Genomic DNA, 15,200 nt, shown 5'->3' with positions numbered 1-15,200 from the left:
CAGCCGCTTTAAAAGAAAGTTTTTCTAAATTGGGCAAGTCTTACATTGTCTGGAGATAAAGCTAGGGCCTTCTGCCTGTTGAAAATTTATAGTATTGTTTTAAAGCATCCGCCTTCAGCCGCTTTATGTTTTAAGGATCCTACATATCAAGTATGCTGGGGGCTTTCTGGCTGTTGAAAATTTCTTGTAGTTGAATTTGTTTCTTTTTTTAAAGCATGTGCCTGCAGCCTCCTTAAGTTTTAAGGTTCTTACTTATCAAGTATTACTTTCTTTCAAGATAAAGCTGTGGGCCTTCTGCCATGGAAAATTGGTTGCAGCTTTTCCTTTAACAAAGGCCTTCAGCCGTTTCTTATTGGTCATAAAGCATGGGCCTCGTGCCTATTGAAAGGTTTTTGTAGTTACGTTGTTTTAAATTTATCGGCCTTCAGCCGCTTTAAAAAAATAACTTAATCTATCTGACTAGTCTAGTCTTACATCGCTTGGCCATAAATACTATTTAAGGTTAAAGCCTAGAGGCTTCTGCTTAAAGATAAAAAAAGCTGTATTTAATTGTATTTAATTCATTGGTCTTCAGTCGTTTTCTGTCGATAGTCAAGCTTAGAAGTTGGGCTGTAATGTTTGGACAACTAAATAAACTGTTATGTTTGGAGTGTAACTGACAGCCGCTCATTCTGGCCCCCTTCCACAATTCCTACTACTTGTCCTGTCCTGCGAGTTTAGCAGGGCGTCTCAAAAGTGTTCGGTTGTAACACGTTCTTTTCGAACACGAAATTCAAGTAATTCTGCTTGCCTCTTTCAAAGTTTTAGATCACTTGAAAACTCGTTCAGTTCTGTCCGTGACAATGGCTGTGGCAGTAGACGTGCTGCAGATGGCGTCCCGTGTACTCAGTGTATCTTCATGGTCTTCGTGATCTGTTGGTTTGTCACTACCATCGTCTGTTTCATCTTCCAGCGCCCAGTCCGTTGGTCGTTTTGTAACTTCTAAAAGGAAGAATCACAGAGTCCAAATCTGGATATAAAGCTTTGTATTTTGATACTAGAGATTACTTTTACTTTCGTTAAACAAAAGTAGCAGTCTTTAATGTGGTCTCTAGGTTCACTCCACAATTGTTGTACAGCAAGCTGCCTAGATGGGTGGGTTGAACGCAACCCGACTCTTAAATAGCAGGGAAAACGTAAGGAACAGTTCTGTAGTGACCAACACTTACCCCCGTCTGTCTTTGGTTCACAATACAACTCGTATGCCATTTTAACGATCGGTGAAATGGGATGTCTTTGAGGCTTAGTCGTAAACTCACCACACACATAACGTAAGAGCTCAGGCCACTGAAATACATAACAACCACACATTTTTGTTCTGCTGAAAATTTCGCTGCCGCACTGTGTAAATCGCAATGAACTGTATTGGCAGTGAATTGCTGTTCTGAGCTACCTGTCATCACTATCGTCGACGATTATAGCGGCGATCTGGAGGCATCCCATTTTTCGAATACCTTAGAAAGGTAGAGCGATGTTACTACTGACGTCATGATATGAGTATCCATCAGGTATGACTTGTGTAAATCGCAATGAACTGTATTGGCAGTGAATTGCTGTTCTGAGCTACCTGTCATCACTATCGTCGACGATTATAGCGGCGATCTGGAGGCATCCCATTTTTCGAATACCTTAGAAAGGTAGAGCAATGTTACTACTGACGTCATGATATGAGTATCCATCAGGTATGACTTCTACATACGGCTGACTGTGATTGGGGGAACTCTGACGGCACAGCGGAACGTCTGCATCCTTACGTGGTATCTCCCATGTGTCAGACACGTGGTGTCAGTTTTCAAGCGGAAAATGCTCGTCCACACGAGACGCGTGTCTCTACGAGTTGAATGCGTTGTGCTGAGGTAATCCTATGGCCAGTTACATTCTCCGATCTGTTCCCGATTAAACATTGTGGTATTAGCTTGAAAGCCAACTTCATCTCATCTCAGTAACCAGGATATCCCGGACCGCGACCACTGAACCCGCAGGGTAGTCCTGAGCTGTGTGCATTGAGTGCAGGCGTTTATTTGTCTTTTACTTCTCGGTATCATTCATGGAGAACCGAGGTCGCTTGGATGTTGTGGAGTAAAGGGAAGCGGGGACAGGTTGGTGGCCTGTCATTACCTGGATGCCGTCTACCGAGTTCGGGTCTCGGATGGACGCTGTGGATATTCAGGCGACGAGTGTGAGCTGTCGGCTTGCCGTATTCTCGCTGCCGTGTGTGTGTCTTAGCATGGTCCTCACTCAGGCTACTGGGGTCGACTACGTGTGAGTGCTACGTTGTTCTGTCTGTCAGTATGCTTCGTACAGCGTTGTGTATTTTGGGGGTTTAGTCGTCTTGCCTGTTATTCGTGGAGTGCGTTAGGAAGCCTACCGCAATCGAGTTAGTGTCTTGTTAACTACGTATGTTACTTCGTTGGTCTCTAGAATGAAGCTGGGGACTATTCAAGTTTCGTTCTCGTTCTCCCTGTTTGTTAAAATTATTCTTAAGTGTGGGTGCCAGTGTATTTATATCTGTAACCATGTGGTTAAATGCTACAAATAACTGTCATGCTTTACAGTGGTGAAAAGATTTTAATGTGTCTCAAGTCAACTGTGTACATGTCATGCATCTTCTTCTGAAGAGTTTTCCGTGAATCTGCAATGTTTAGTGCGCGAGCTGCTCAAAAGTATGCAAGAATTTCCATGTTTTCTAAGTGAACTGAAGTACGCTGGTGTTCAAAATTAAAGCAACAAATCGCAGCTTCACAGTCCTGTGTTTAACTCACGAGATAATCATACAAATTGTCAACCAGATGTCGGTAGAATCGTGTTCTGCACGGAAGAGGATATTCCGGTAAACTGACAACCATGCCAACGATGCCGTCAGGGCACCTATGATACCTGGTAGTGTTTGCCGGGTAGTCCCACATCCACAGTCGCTGTGTACAGTCACAGACGTTGCAGTATGGCACACAGAAAATGCTTGTCAGACTCCCTGCGGTGGGAGCCAAGGAAAGAAACGAAGCAGGCCAGTCGGAAACTGATTTTGCCTTATGGCTTAGTGTGAACTAGTCTGTTATTTCTCGGATATGGAAACAGTTTATAGAGACCGAAACTGTGTCCAGGATTCCAGGGCAGGGCCGACCACGTGTTACTGCAGAAGAGAGGACCATTATTTGGCTGTAAGAGCACGACAGTACCGCCTTAGTACCGCACAGCAACTTGCGTATGAGCTAGCAGCATCCACTGGATATGATGTATCGAGGCATACGGTGAGCAGAAGGCTTCAGCAGAGTGGCCTTTATTGTCGGAGACGTGTTGTCTGTCTACCTCTGACGTGTCTTCACAGAAAGGAACGCCTAGAATGGTGTCATCAACATGCCACCTGGACTGTCGAACAGTAGGCCACTGTTGTTTTCGCAGACGAGTCCCAATTTAGTCTAGAGGGTGATTCTCGAAGGATTCGCATCTGGATGGAACGTGGAACACATTTTCGGGACCCAAACATTTTGGAAAGAGCCCGATACCGAGGACGGTTCCTAATGGTCTGGGTAAGGATTATGGTTACCACTCGAACCCTCTTCTGAAATTGTATGAGTGAATCAGCATGGTATAACTACTGTCATGTGACGAGCCCAACTGCGTTTGTCGCGAGGTGCTGTGGGCCCAGACTTTGTATTGCTGGATGATAACGCTCGACCTCATAGAGTATGGTTGGTTGATGTTTTCTTGGAAACGGAACATATTGCAGGAACGGAATGATCTGGTCGCTCTCCTGATTTGAATCCCACGAGCCTGTCTAGGATCCACAAGGGAGAAGGTTTGCATCACGGCAGCATCTACCAACCACTCACCAAGACTTCGAGCAGCTCAGCAGGAAGAATGGTCATTATTGCTTCAACATGAGACTGATGACGTCATTCACACTACGCCCCATCATTGTCAGGCCTGTATAGCTGTCAAAGATGGTCACACCCCATACTGAGAACATAAACCAGTTGTCGTAATTTTTGTGCAAAACCGTTAATTTGGGAAAACGAAGAACATTTTTGTCTTTAAAATGACTGAAAAGTCACGATCGCTTCAATATAGTTTACTAGATGACCGGTTTCAGCACTCTGAAGGTGCCATCGTCGGATCTGAAACGTGGATTAACATTTATAAAACCATATGCACGTGTTAATCCACGTTTCAGATCCGATGATGGCACCTTCCGAGTGCTGAAACCGATCATCTGGTAAACGATATTGAAGCGATAGTGGCTTTTCTATTATTTTAAAAACATAGTGATCGCCCCACGACACGCAATGTGTTCACTGCACAACATTTTTGTCTACTGTTATTCATGGTGTAGTTGTTTACGTTCTGTATTCTTTACATTGATTCTACGTTACTATCACCTGTTCATACTGTTTTGTCGTAAAATAAACTCAACCTTGCAAAATTCCGTTTGTTGCTTTAATTTGGGACACCAGTGAATGTTCCTATCTAAAGCTTTACGTGTATATTCACTTTAAGGAATTTATTGAAATATTTCTCTTAATATTTGAGTTTTCATATTGGCTCTGAGCACTATGGGACTTAACATCTAAGATCATCAGTCCCATAGAACTTAGAACTACTTAAACCTAACTAACCTAAGGACGTCACACATATCCACGCCCGAGGCAGGATTCGAACCTGCGACCGTAGCAGTCGCGCGGTTCCGGACTGAAGCGCTTAGAACTGGTTGGCCACCGCGGCCGGCTTTTCATATTGGCCATTATCACTCAGTTTATCACCTTTCGTGCATCACCGTGTTTTGTTAACACGTGTGTACCTGGGTATGTTGTTAGTTTTAACATAATGCACATGAGGGATTAAATTCATACATTATGATACCGTTACAAGAATAAAGATTTGTTTTCTTACAGCCAAATGTAATAAATATATTTCTATATCTAACTTTTGTGATCAGGCAGCGTCAATTTGATCGTACACTGATTTGTAAAGGTAATTTTTGATTTCCCTTAATAGATGATTGAGTTAAATTTGTCCAGTAAAACCACCAGCACCTTCCAATCCCCCATTGCCACGCTTCTGACGTTTTCTTTCTAACCACTCCACAAACATCACATAAGCTCTCAACTCGTTACGTTTCACTTAATTTCCTCTTCCCTTTTCGATGCTTCACATTTTTGTAATGCAGTTTATCTGTGACACGTGAACAGACAGTAAAATACATAAAATGTCTTGTTAGATGCAAGAGGAGCCCTGATGTACCAACTGTTGCCGAGATGAATAAATAAATAAATACAGGACTTGGGTATATCAGGCTGAATCCCGACCGGCACTAAACGGAGCAGTGTAGGACAGTCAGATATCTTTATGAAGCCGTGTCCCACTACCGTCATTCGCCTTACCGCGTTTCGTAAGGAATGCACTTACGACTTGTAAGAACTTTGGAATATTATTAAGCGAGGATTGTCGTTCACTTTTCTCTGCCGGACACTCGAGTGGTGTTTCCGGCTTGGACCGTGCTGTACAGGGCTCAGTGTTCCCAACAACAAACACAGCCTCGAGTTCCGGCGACAATTTGGCCCCCTGAGTGCCACTGTCTGGGGCTCGGTTACTGTGCTCACTCTTCGGACCTTCTCCGTCGTGACTGGGTTTCTGAATTGATGTTTCATTGGCGGTGCCTCCACGGTCCCGAGCGTCTGGGTTGGCTGGCAGCTCTACGCCGCTACTGGGGCCCGCCTCCTCAGCGGACACCCAGCCAGTCTTGCGCGTCCCAGACGTGGTGGAGGCGGAGTCCGCGGAGCGGGGACCCTGCCGGACAGAGGAGGGCGCGCGCGCCGCCGACAGCACGGCCTGGAAGACCCGCAGCAGCGCCCCGCAGAGGCCGGCGGCGGTGGCGGCGCGGCACGCGGGCCCCCGCACCGGCGTCTGCACGCCGGCCGCCCGCGACGCCGCCCCCAGCAGGCCGGGCAGCCACAGCAGCAGCTCCAGCGTCGCAGCTGACAGCGGCCAGCGCCCGCAACCGCAGCGACCGGCCACCGACCACAGCTGACAACAAATGTCACCAAACATTATAGTCTGTCTGTAAACTAGAGATTGTTAGTTCGCGAACGAGCGGGTGCAAAGGAACGGTTTACCAAGATGAACGAAAGGACTGAGGAACGAATTACAAGGAACGATCGGTTCATAGTTCACTTCGGTCGCGGCGGTCTACTTATAGTTCTTGGGAACGAGGAAGATCGGTTCATAGTTCACTACGGTCGCGGCGGTCTACTTATAATTCCCAGGAACGAGGAACGATCCGTTCATAGTTCACTAGTTCACTTCGGTCGCGGCGGTCACTTCGTCAGTTCTCGTTCCAGCCTCGGTCGCGTGCTCGTCTCAGTCTCGGTCTCCCTCGGCCGCACCCGTCGTTCTTCGCATGGCCACCTGTCTCAGCTCCACTGCCGACTGCTCCTAGTTAGTTCAGTATCCAGTTGTTCGTTTCGTTCACTGCGCTCGCCTATTTTACATGTGTTCCAAACTGTTCTTGCACTTGGTTCTGGTCATTCACCGTCCACGACCGTTAATCAAAAAGTATTTTATAGTTATGTAAATTACATAAAAATTACGTTGTATGTAATAGGTACGTCTTTTCAGGTAACAAAAGGGCATAAGAGCTCACTTCATTATGTCGATGAACAGCAGAAGACATACTTATAACAAGGAAAGGTTTTTGTTTGTTATTCATATATTTTTTGGTTTCATCGACTTGATTTAGCAGCTAACTCTCAATAATTTCCTTCATTTTTAATGTAAGAAAATTCATATAAAACGATTTTCGTGTATCTTTCATATACAAAACATGACATTCAGGAAGGTTCTAATTATTTTTAAGTTTGGTTTTTTCCAATTTGCATTACCTGCTAGCTTGGTTTCTTTAAAAAAAAAGTGGGTTGTAGGTCATTTTGGCTCAGTAGGAAAGGCGGTGCCTCGCCATTTGAAAAAACATAGATTGCCATAAAATCGTATTTACTTATTATCTGAAAGACATTTGTTCAGAAGGAGCTTTCAAACCAAAAACTTTATTACTGCGACCTTAATTATTATTATTATTATTGCTGCATTAACTTTAATAATGCAACATAAAAACCTAATTTTTACTAAGCGTGCGACGCAAGTATGAGAAAAGCACATTTGATTTTATGCTTCCATAAAGTCCCTACTTCGCCCACGAACTCAGAGACAACGTGAAGTATATACAGGGTGTAAACGATTATTGTTTACAACGTAACATAGCTATGTAGTGGAAGTCGAGATTTTAATTTTCTCTTCTTCAGCTCTCAACACATCGTAATCGATTGTTTCGCAATTGTTGCTTGCATTACCTTGTTATTTCTTCACTGCCTAATTATTACGTGTTTGTCTGTTTCTTGTATCTGCTCGTGACGGGCAACACATCGTCCGTAATTGGCGAGCAGTCTGTACTCGGGGCCGGTTTTCCGTGCGCCACCTTATATTATTTCCCAGCGATCAGCCACACAAGGCTGCAGTTGGCTAAAGGAGAGGTTCAGCAGAATCACAGAAATTAGTTCTAAAAATGTGTAAGAATCCTGTAATGAATAAAAACTCTATACTCCAGGGGGGAGGCAAGTGCCCCCTCTTGGTGCCCTCCATCCTTCAGTCACCCGCACTACTAGTTTTCAGTTTTTCACAACAACCATATACCAAGAACCAATGAACGGTGAACGAGTAAAAATGAACGGTTCACAAAAGAGAACGATCAGCAGTGAACTAGTTCCCAAGGATGAGCGAGTTTGCCCATCTCTACTGTAAACTCAAGTGCGAGCAGCGCTTTTGGTGGGGAAAGTGGCCTTTCCCGGAAGAACGTTGCCACCCGCCTACAGGGGCATTCAAAATCTGTTGCCCGTTACCCGTCTAGCGTCGCAGATCGGCGTGCAGTGATATACGTCGTTTCTGTTCGTGGGATCATAGTTGCCAGTGTCTGTCAGTTAAAAATGGCTCTGAGCACTATGGGACTTAACATCTGAGGTCATCAGTCTCCTAGAACTTAGAAGTACTTAAATCTAACTAACCCAAGGACATCACGCACATCCATGCCCGAGGCAGGATTCGAACCTGAGACCGTAGCGGTCGCGCGGTTCCAGACTCAATCGCCTAGAACAGCTCGGCCACCGCGGCCGCCTCAATCAGTTAACTTTGTGTTCTTACTGATACACTTCGATATCCGGAAATTACGGATAATCGTCTAGCATTGCAAGAAAATGTGCAGGATATGATGAAGAGGAGGTAATTGCGGAGTAACGAGCGTTTGAACGTCTCTAATGTTATTACAGCGTCTATTAAAGAGGCGACCCAAAAAGAACAGTTGGCTAATGTTACCGGCCCCAATCAAGGCGCTGCAATTTATGCAAACGTCAGCCTCGCCCAATAGGACGCATAAGGAAGGAACGCGAAAATAAGCCGCATGGTTTACTGGAATCGCCACGAAGGAAAACCAATAATTTTGGAAGGAAACCCAACGTTACAGACAGTTTAAAAATCACGTAAAACCTTTGATGCTTATAGAACACTAAATCTCTTTCTCGATTGTTCTTCACCTGATTCTAAAACATATTGCTTAAAACACGTGTGGAATAGCTATTCTAAACACTGCTGAAATTTCCTTCGAAACATGTACACCGATTCTGGACTTCCCAAGCAGAAAGCTTCACATACGAGGTGCGTTCACACATTAGTTTTTATTTTTAGTTCAAAAAAGTGGTTCAAATGGCTTTGAGCACTGTGGGACTTAAAATCTGTGGTCATCAGTCCCCTACAACTTAGAACTACTTAAACCTAACTAACCTAAGGACATCACACAAATCCGTGCACGAGGCAGGATTCGAACCTGCGACCGTAGCGGTCACGCGGTTCCAAACTGAAGCTCCTAGAACGGCACGGCCACACCGGCCGGCTTTTATTTTTGCTAAGAAGTTATCCTCTTCAAAATATTCCCCATTACATACTATACACTTATGCCAGTGCTTTTTCCAATTCCCGAAACACTTTAGGAGCTGTTTCTTCGGGATAGTTTATAGATCTCTTAACTGTGCATTTTTAATCTCATCCATGATTGTAAAACCGCTGTCCTTTAAGGCCTGCTTTGAAATGTTTATACCACTTGGTTTACTCATAACAGTCTCACCAAAAGCAATATTTCACATTTCTAAAAATTTCATGCACTTTATTCCATTCTTATAACAAAATTTTATACAGATTCTCAAATCTATTTTTATACAAAACAAATAATCGTTGATGCTACCAAAACACATCTAACCTTTTCGACAGCTGACAACGCAGTAAATACCCAATATGCGTAACATTGTACACACTGTTGAGACATATTTACGAAGACAGTGACAAAAAAGTAGTGCAAATCGGACTGATACACCACACAAAATTATAAATTTCTGCTTACTTTTTAAACACTCTTTGTGTTGCAAGAATTGTTAGGTTTCAATGCAGTCCTTCAAAGAAATCTTTACCTTTTAGTAGAAACACATAAATAAGAACAAGCCTTAAATTCTACAGAGTGATTGGATTATATAGGGTTCGTTTTACGAATAGCAACAGAGGAACATACATTCACATGAACAGGCACTGGGTTCTATGTTTGTAGTAGAATCCCGACTTCCGTTCTTACGTTAATATTATTTACTGTACAATGTTGTGTTTCGGAAGAAGATATGACTTTTTGTATTCCTTATGGTCTTAATGCATTTGTCTAAAGATAAACGCAGCCGAGACGTATCTGTACACGGCGTCGCCACAGATTTAAGGCGCGCGTCGCGGCAGGACCGATACTACATTGTGAAACAGCCTGTAGAAACACCTTGTGACATAGCTGGGTTGGCAGAGTGGGGACTCGCTCGTTCGCTCTTCAGTTTACCGACAGACTATACTACAACCTCGTATGTCTGCACCAGCTGGTGTAAGTAGGGAAAGGCTGACCACAGAGCGCCAAACCGCAGGCGAACCTGATGTTCATGTGGGACAAAGCCCGTCCTGACTCGCCGTTGCTCGGTCCTCCTCGAAAGTACTCGGTAGAGCGCGACATTTCATTTAGCATTGCGGTGAGGCATTTTTCAGTCAGCACGGCTCTCTTCAGTTCGTCAGAACCGTGGCGTCAGCGCCGTTTACCATTCGCTATTTGTTTGTGGAATGAACAGCGGCTCACTGGACAAAGAGAGACTGTCTAACTATCGATCGTTACAAGCCCTTAAAAAGAAATGGGAATGATACAATAGAGGGATCTGAATCTTCAGTGTTTATTATACAGTCGCATAATCAACAGGAACCGTAAAATTCTTATGAAATGACATCGCAACACTATGCAGAAAAAACTTAAAAGCTTAGTTGACAGATAAACAATCAAAACGATCGACAGACGACATTCATGGTTCCGTACATCAATAAACACTTTTTGCTACGTTTGCAAGCATGGAGCTGTTGAAGCATCCGTGGTACAAATAGTACAATTTTTGAAGTCGCAGGCAGTATTTCGCTGTGAGCTGCAACAATTTCTGATGGAAATGAAAGAAGACTGTGGAGTCTTTGTATATTACTGCAAAGTATTTTGTTTCAGTCACGGGCTAAGCCTGGAACGAATTTTCGCCGTGAAATCCACTACTGCTGAACATTTGAAGGATAAAGGACTGCAAAAGCGAAGATTAGAACATGAAGAATGGCTTTTAAGTGGATGATGATAATGGTGATGATGTTTGGTATGTGGGGCGCTCAACTGCGAGGTTATCAGCGCCCGTACAAATTCCCAACCATTGCTCAGCCCAATTTCTCGACTTTCATGAATGATGATGCAATGATGAGGACAACACAAATACCCAGTCATCTCGAGGCAGAGGAAAATCCCTCACCCCGCCGGGAATCGAACACGGCTTTTAAGTGGACGTGACTACACACTGCCGACAGTAAGTCGTTGCGAGGAGCGATAAACCATTAATTTCTGAATTGAATGGGACGCATTTAAAAAGATCGCACCGTAGATGGGAAAAATGCTGACAGAAAACACAGTCCAGTTCCCAAAGCTTACTGGTGTTATTGAAAATTCGAGGTCTGAAGAATCCCCATCAAAGAACTGCCTTCGAGACCGTTTGTCATTCGAGCTGAAAGCGCCATTGAGCATGTGCGGATGGGACTGGCTGACATGCAGTGTAATTCCTGTTGTAAAGATGAATCCCTTTAAGTAAAAAGAGCCCTGGACGTCTGGTTTGTTTTCCTCAGGTAGAGTTGCCACGTCTCTAGAATGACGTTGCAAAGTACCTACAATATACCGATCGAAATAGGATGGTCAAAGATATTTTCTCGATAATGAAACTAAATAAGTCACGATTAACTGGCAATTTGAGTGCAAAAATGTGTGAAGTTGCCTGCATCTGTTTGTATGCTGACAGTTGTACCATATGAAGAATAATATTATGTCTTCAGTGCGCCAAAACAATTAAAAAATATTGGACATATTTTTCGCTTGTGAACTGTTTTATTGAGAAATATGAAACATGAACCAAGTTGTATGTAGGCTGACTGCATTACCATCTAAGTATGGCTTTTTCACGCTTTCTCCCACTTCCTCCTTCCCAAGCGTAGACAGTGGGGCTTGGTGGTGAGGGAAGTGTGCATGCAACCAGCCTGAGGGCTTCACCAAGCAAACCACGGCACTACTCAGAAGTCGAACTTTTGGGCGCCTGTGAACTAGGGTACCTGACAGATTTAAACCTTGGGATTACAACGTCTCACATGGTTTAGCATCTTTATTCGTTTATTGACATAACATGACCAGATATTGTCTTTAATGCAGTTGCTTCCACTGCCTTTTGCATCCTCATGACCTTGATCATTCCTGAGTGTTTCACCTGTTAGGGGCATTTTCTTATCCCCAGGCCCAGAAGTTGCGAGGGAACAGTCTTTGCCCCTGCGTCCTCTTTGGTAGCGCCAATGGCAGAGCAACGGTGTTTCTGAATACCAGAGTCTTCCACCGTCATTCCTGACCCTGCAGGGGCTGCTGTACCAACGTCTGAGTATCTGCAAGATTTCCCATCTTAGTGTTCTCTCTCCAGTTAAGTTCCTACTTGTTCTTCTTCTTCTTGTTCCTTCCCCTCCTCATTTTCCCTGATACCATTTTCCTTTGCCTTTCCCAGTTTCTTTCACCCGTCATTAAAACTCTCCCCCCACGGATACGGCGTCCAAGGAAAGCATACCACTTGCCATATTCCAGTTACGACTCTGTATGAACCACATACTTTTCACCAGACAATTCATTTTATATTTTACCATCTACTAGCGTATAAAGATACGGAAAATTGCCACCTGGTACCAAAGAACTCAGTACAGTATTAAGAAAACCTGAACAAGGGAGTGAGAGGAAGTGAATGTGGATAAAGTATACATAGATACGGTGGGAGCACAGGCAGGCAACACTTGAACCCTATGCTATCTCTACACCAAGTATCCGTAAGTAAAGAGATACCAGAAATGCTGCTACGAACACAAGAGTTATTGAAACAGCTAGCAAAAGATGTACACAATCTATGTATAGGTTTTTACATGGATTAAACAGTTGCGAAACTCAGGGAAACCGCCTGCGATTTAGGTTAAATGGGGTAATTCTAAAGATGGTCATATGAACACAGTTTTATGTGCAGGAAACAGATCGACAGCAGTTTCATAGTTGTGTGAGGATTGCGTTACCCTTGACATGTAGAGTATGATTTAAATTCTGTAAGTTCAGTCTGTCTGATATTGTTCATTATAATTTATAGGAGCTGCAGAGGTGGAGTTTTAACCCTCTTAACGAGGAACGTTACAATTTTCCGTACTGCTCTACACTGTACCAAAATTCAAAGAGGATCAGTACGAAGAGGTAGTCATAAAGTCCTTATTATCACGTCGAAGAAATAATTTTACTTACTAAATATCTTAATATTTTGGCATGCACATAATTTCACGTACATATTGAAGTTCCCGCGCCAGACTATTTAAGTTCATTGTTAGTGGAGCCAGAATAAAATACCGCAGCCCACCGATAAATTGAATTATGTGGTAATTCCGTTTCTGCATTTAAAGGCTAATAACGTTGGAAAAATCCATATTGAGTTAGTACATAATACGCCAACAGTACATTATACAACTCAATGGCAGGCCGGGGTCACCGAGCGGTTCTAGGCGCTATAGTATGGATCCGCACGACTGCAACGGTTGCAGCTCCGAATCCTGCCTCGAGCATGGATGTGTGTGATGTCCTTAGGTTAGTTAGGTTTAAGTAGTTCTAAGTTCTAGGGGACTGATGACCTCAGAAGTTAAGTCCCATAGTGCTCAGAGCCATTTGAACCATTTTTTTGACTCAATGGTCAGGTGGCGAAGAGGCTTCAGATATAATCTGAGTGACGAAGAACGAAGTGGTAACCCAGCTTACTGTGAAGACGCGGGAACTGCAAAAGAAACAGAGGCCATTGTGCTCGAAGACCAGCGTATTCAAAGAGAGGTGATAATGGGCAAAGTGAAATTCAGCCGTGTGTCATTTTTCAGTCTTAATAGAAATTCTGAACATGACAAATACAGGTCGTGGCCCTCAGTGAACCGCCACTGCAGACAGACATTCAATAAGCCCATCGAACCGAGGGGGCGGGGTGTAAGATTTCGGTTTCCGCCGAATCGAGGCAGGAGAGGAAATGTTGCAGCGGTCTCAGGCCATTCAAGATGATTTCCTATCTGCCTAATCTCCACAGACAAACTCTGGGTGTATCACAATGACTCCCAAGACAAAGGAATAAAGTAAGCAGGAGCAACGCAGGGGTTCAACATCGCCAAAAAAGGTGCAGACTCAAACTTCAATATGATGCTTATAAGGCCCAAACCAGGATCTCTTATGCGGTTACGGTAGACTGTCAAGAAATATTACCGAAAGGAGCTGTCCAAAGAGACGTATTCGCTGCACGGGAATGCCCCAGGACAGAACTACAGATGTTGTTTCTTTGGTGTATCAAGTTTTAGCTCATAACCACGTTCTTTTGACGTGGCACAAAGTGACTTCTTATATACCTCGGAAGAAGAAATTATTGAATGGCAGGCATTGCAGAATAACAACGAGGTGATTTAGATAGAGACAGTTTCTAGACCAGCAAAAATGCAGAGATCTACAGTCAAAGTCTTCATAAAGCCCATTTGTCGTGCTTTTTACGTCCTTGCTTCGTCCATCATGGATTATTTTGATTCCAATGTGGTAGGACTTCTTAACTTTGTCTACTTTATGATTATACATTTTGATTTTAAGAGTCTCGTTATTCTCATTTCAGTTACTTTGCATCGCTTTTGTCTTTCCTCGGTTTACTCTCAATCCGTTTTCTGTACTCATTAGACTGTTTCTCAATGTCGAGGTTATGGGGGCCATTACTAAAGTGGGAAAGATTGTGTCTAAGACTTTTAAAATACTACGAAAGACTGTTAAGAGTTAATATACAGTATGTGATCAAAAGTATCCGGACACCCAAATAACCGTACGTTTTTCATATTAGGTACATTGTGCTGCTACCTACTGCCAGGCGCTCCACATCGGCAACCTCAGTAGTCATTAGACATCGCGAAAGAGTAGAATGGGGCGCTCCGCGGGACTCACGGACTCCGAACCTGGTCAGGTGTCATACTTTTGCACGCGACATTTCCACACTCCTAAACATCCCTAGGTCTACTGTTTCCGCTAGTAAAATGGAAACAAAGGAACACGTACAGCACAAAAGCACAACGGCCGACCTCGTCTGTTGAATGACAGAGACCGCCGACAGTTGAAGAGGGTCGTAATGTGTAATAGGCAGACATCTGTCCAGACCATCAGACAAGAATTCTAAACTGCATCAGGATCCACTGCAAGTACTACGACAATTAGGTTTGAGATGAGAAAATTTGGAGTTCATAGACGAGCGGCTGCTCATAAGCCACACATCACGCCGTTAAATGCCAAACGACGCCTCGCTTGGTGTATACATTGGACGACTGAACAGTGTAAAAACGTTATGTGGAGTGAAGAATCACGGTACACAATGTGGCAACCCGGTGGCAGGGTGTAGGTATGGCGAATGCCCGGTGAACGTCATCTGCCAACGCGTGTAATGCCAACAGTAAAATTCGAAGACGGT

General features: G+C 43.9%; 1 protein-coding gene across 1 annotated transcript in view; it reads right to left on the bottom strand.

The window, feature by feature from the left end:
* Positions 1-808: 808 nt before the first annotated feature.
* The window catches only part of LOC124775969, a 57,164-nt gene continuing 42,772 nt past the window's right edge, over positions 809-15,200 (bottom strand). The window contains exons 3-4 of the mRNA XM_047250810.1: positions 5,490-6,060; positions 809-981 (exon numbers count right to left, since the gene is read on the bottom strand). Coding sequence (XP_047106766.1) covers positions 809-981; positions 5,490-6,060 — 744 coding nt within the window. The remainder of the gene's footprint in view (positions 982-5,489; positions 6,061-15,200) is intronic.

This window comes from Schistocerca piceifrons, chromosome 2, assembly GCF_021461385.2.
Source record: "Schistocerca piceifrons isolate TAMUIC-IGC-003096 chromosome 2, iqSchPice1.1, whole genome shotgun sequence".
NCBI lineage: Eukaryota > Metazoa > Arthropoda > Insecta > Orthoptera > Acrididae > Schistocerca > Schistocerca piceifrons.
The sequence above is the reverse complement of the archived record's forward strand: the minus strand, read 5'-3'. Positions and strand labels throughout refer to the sequence as shown.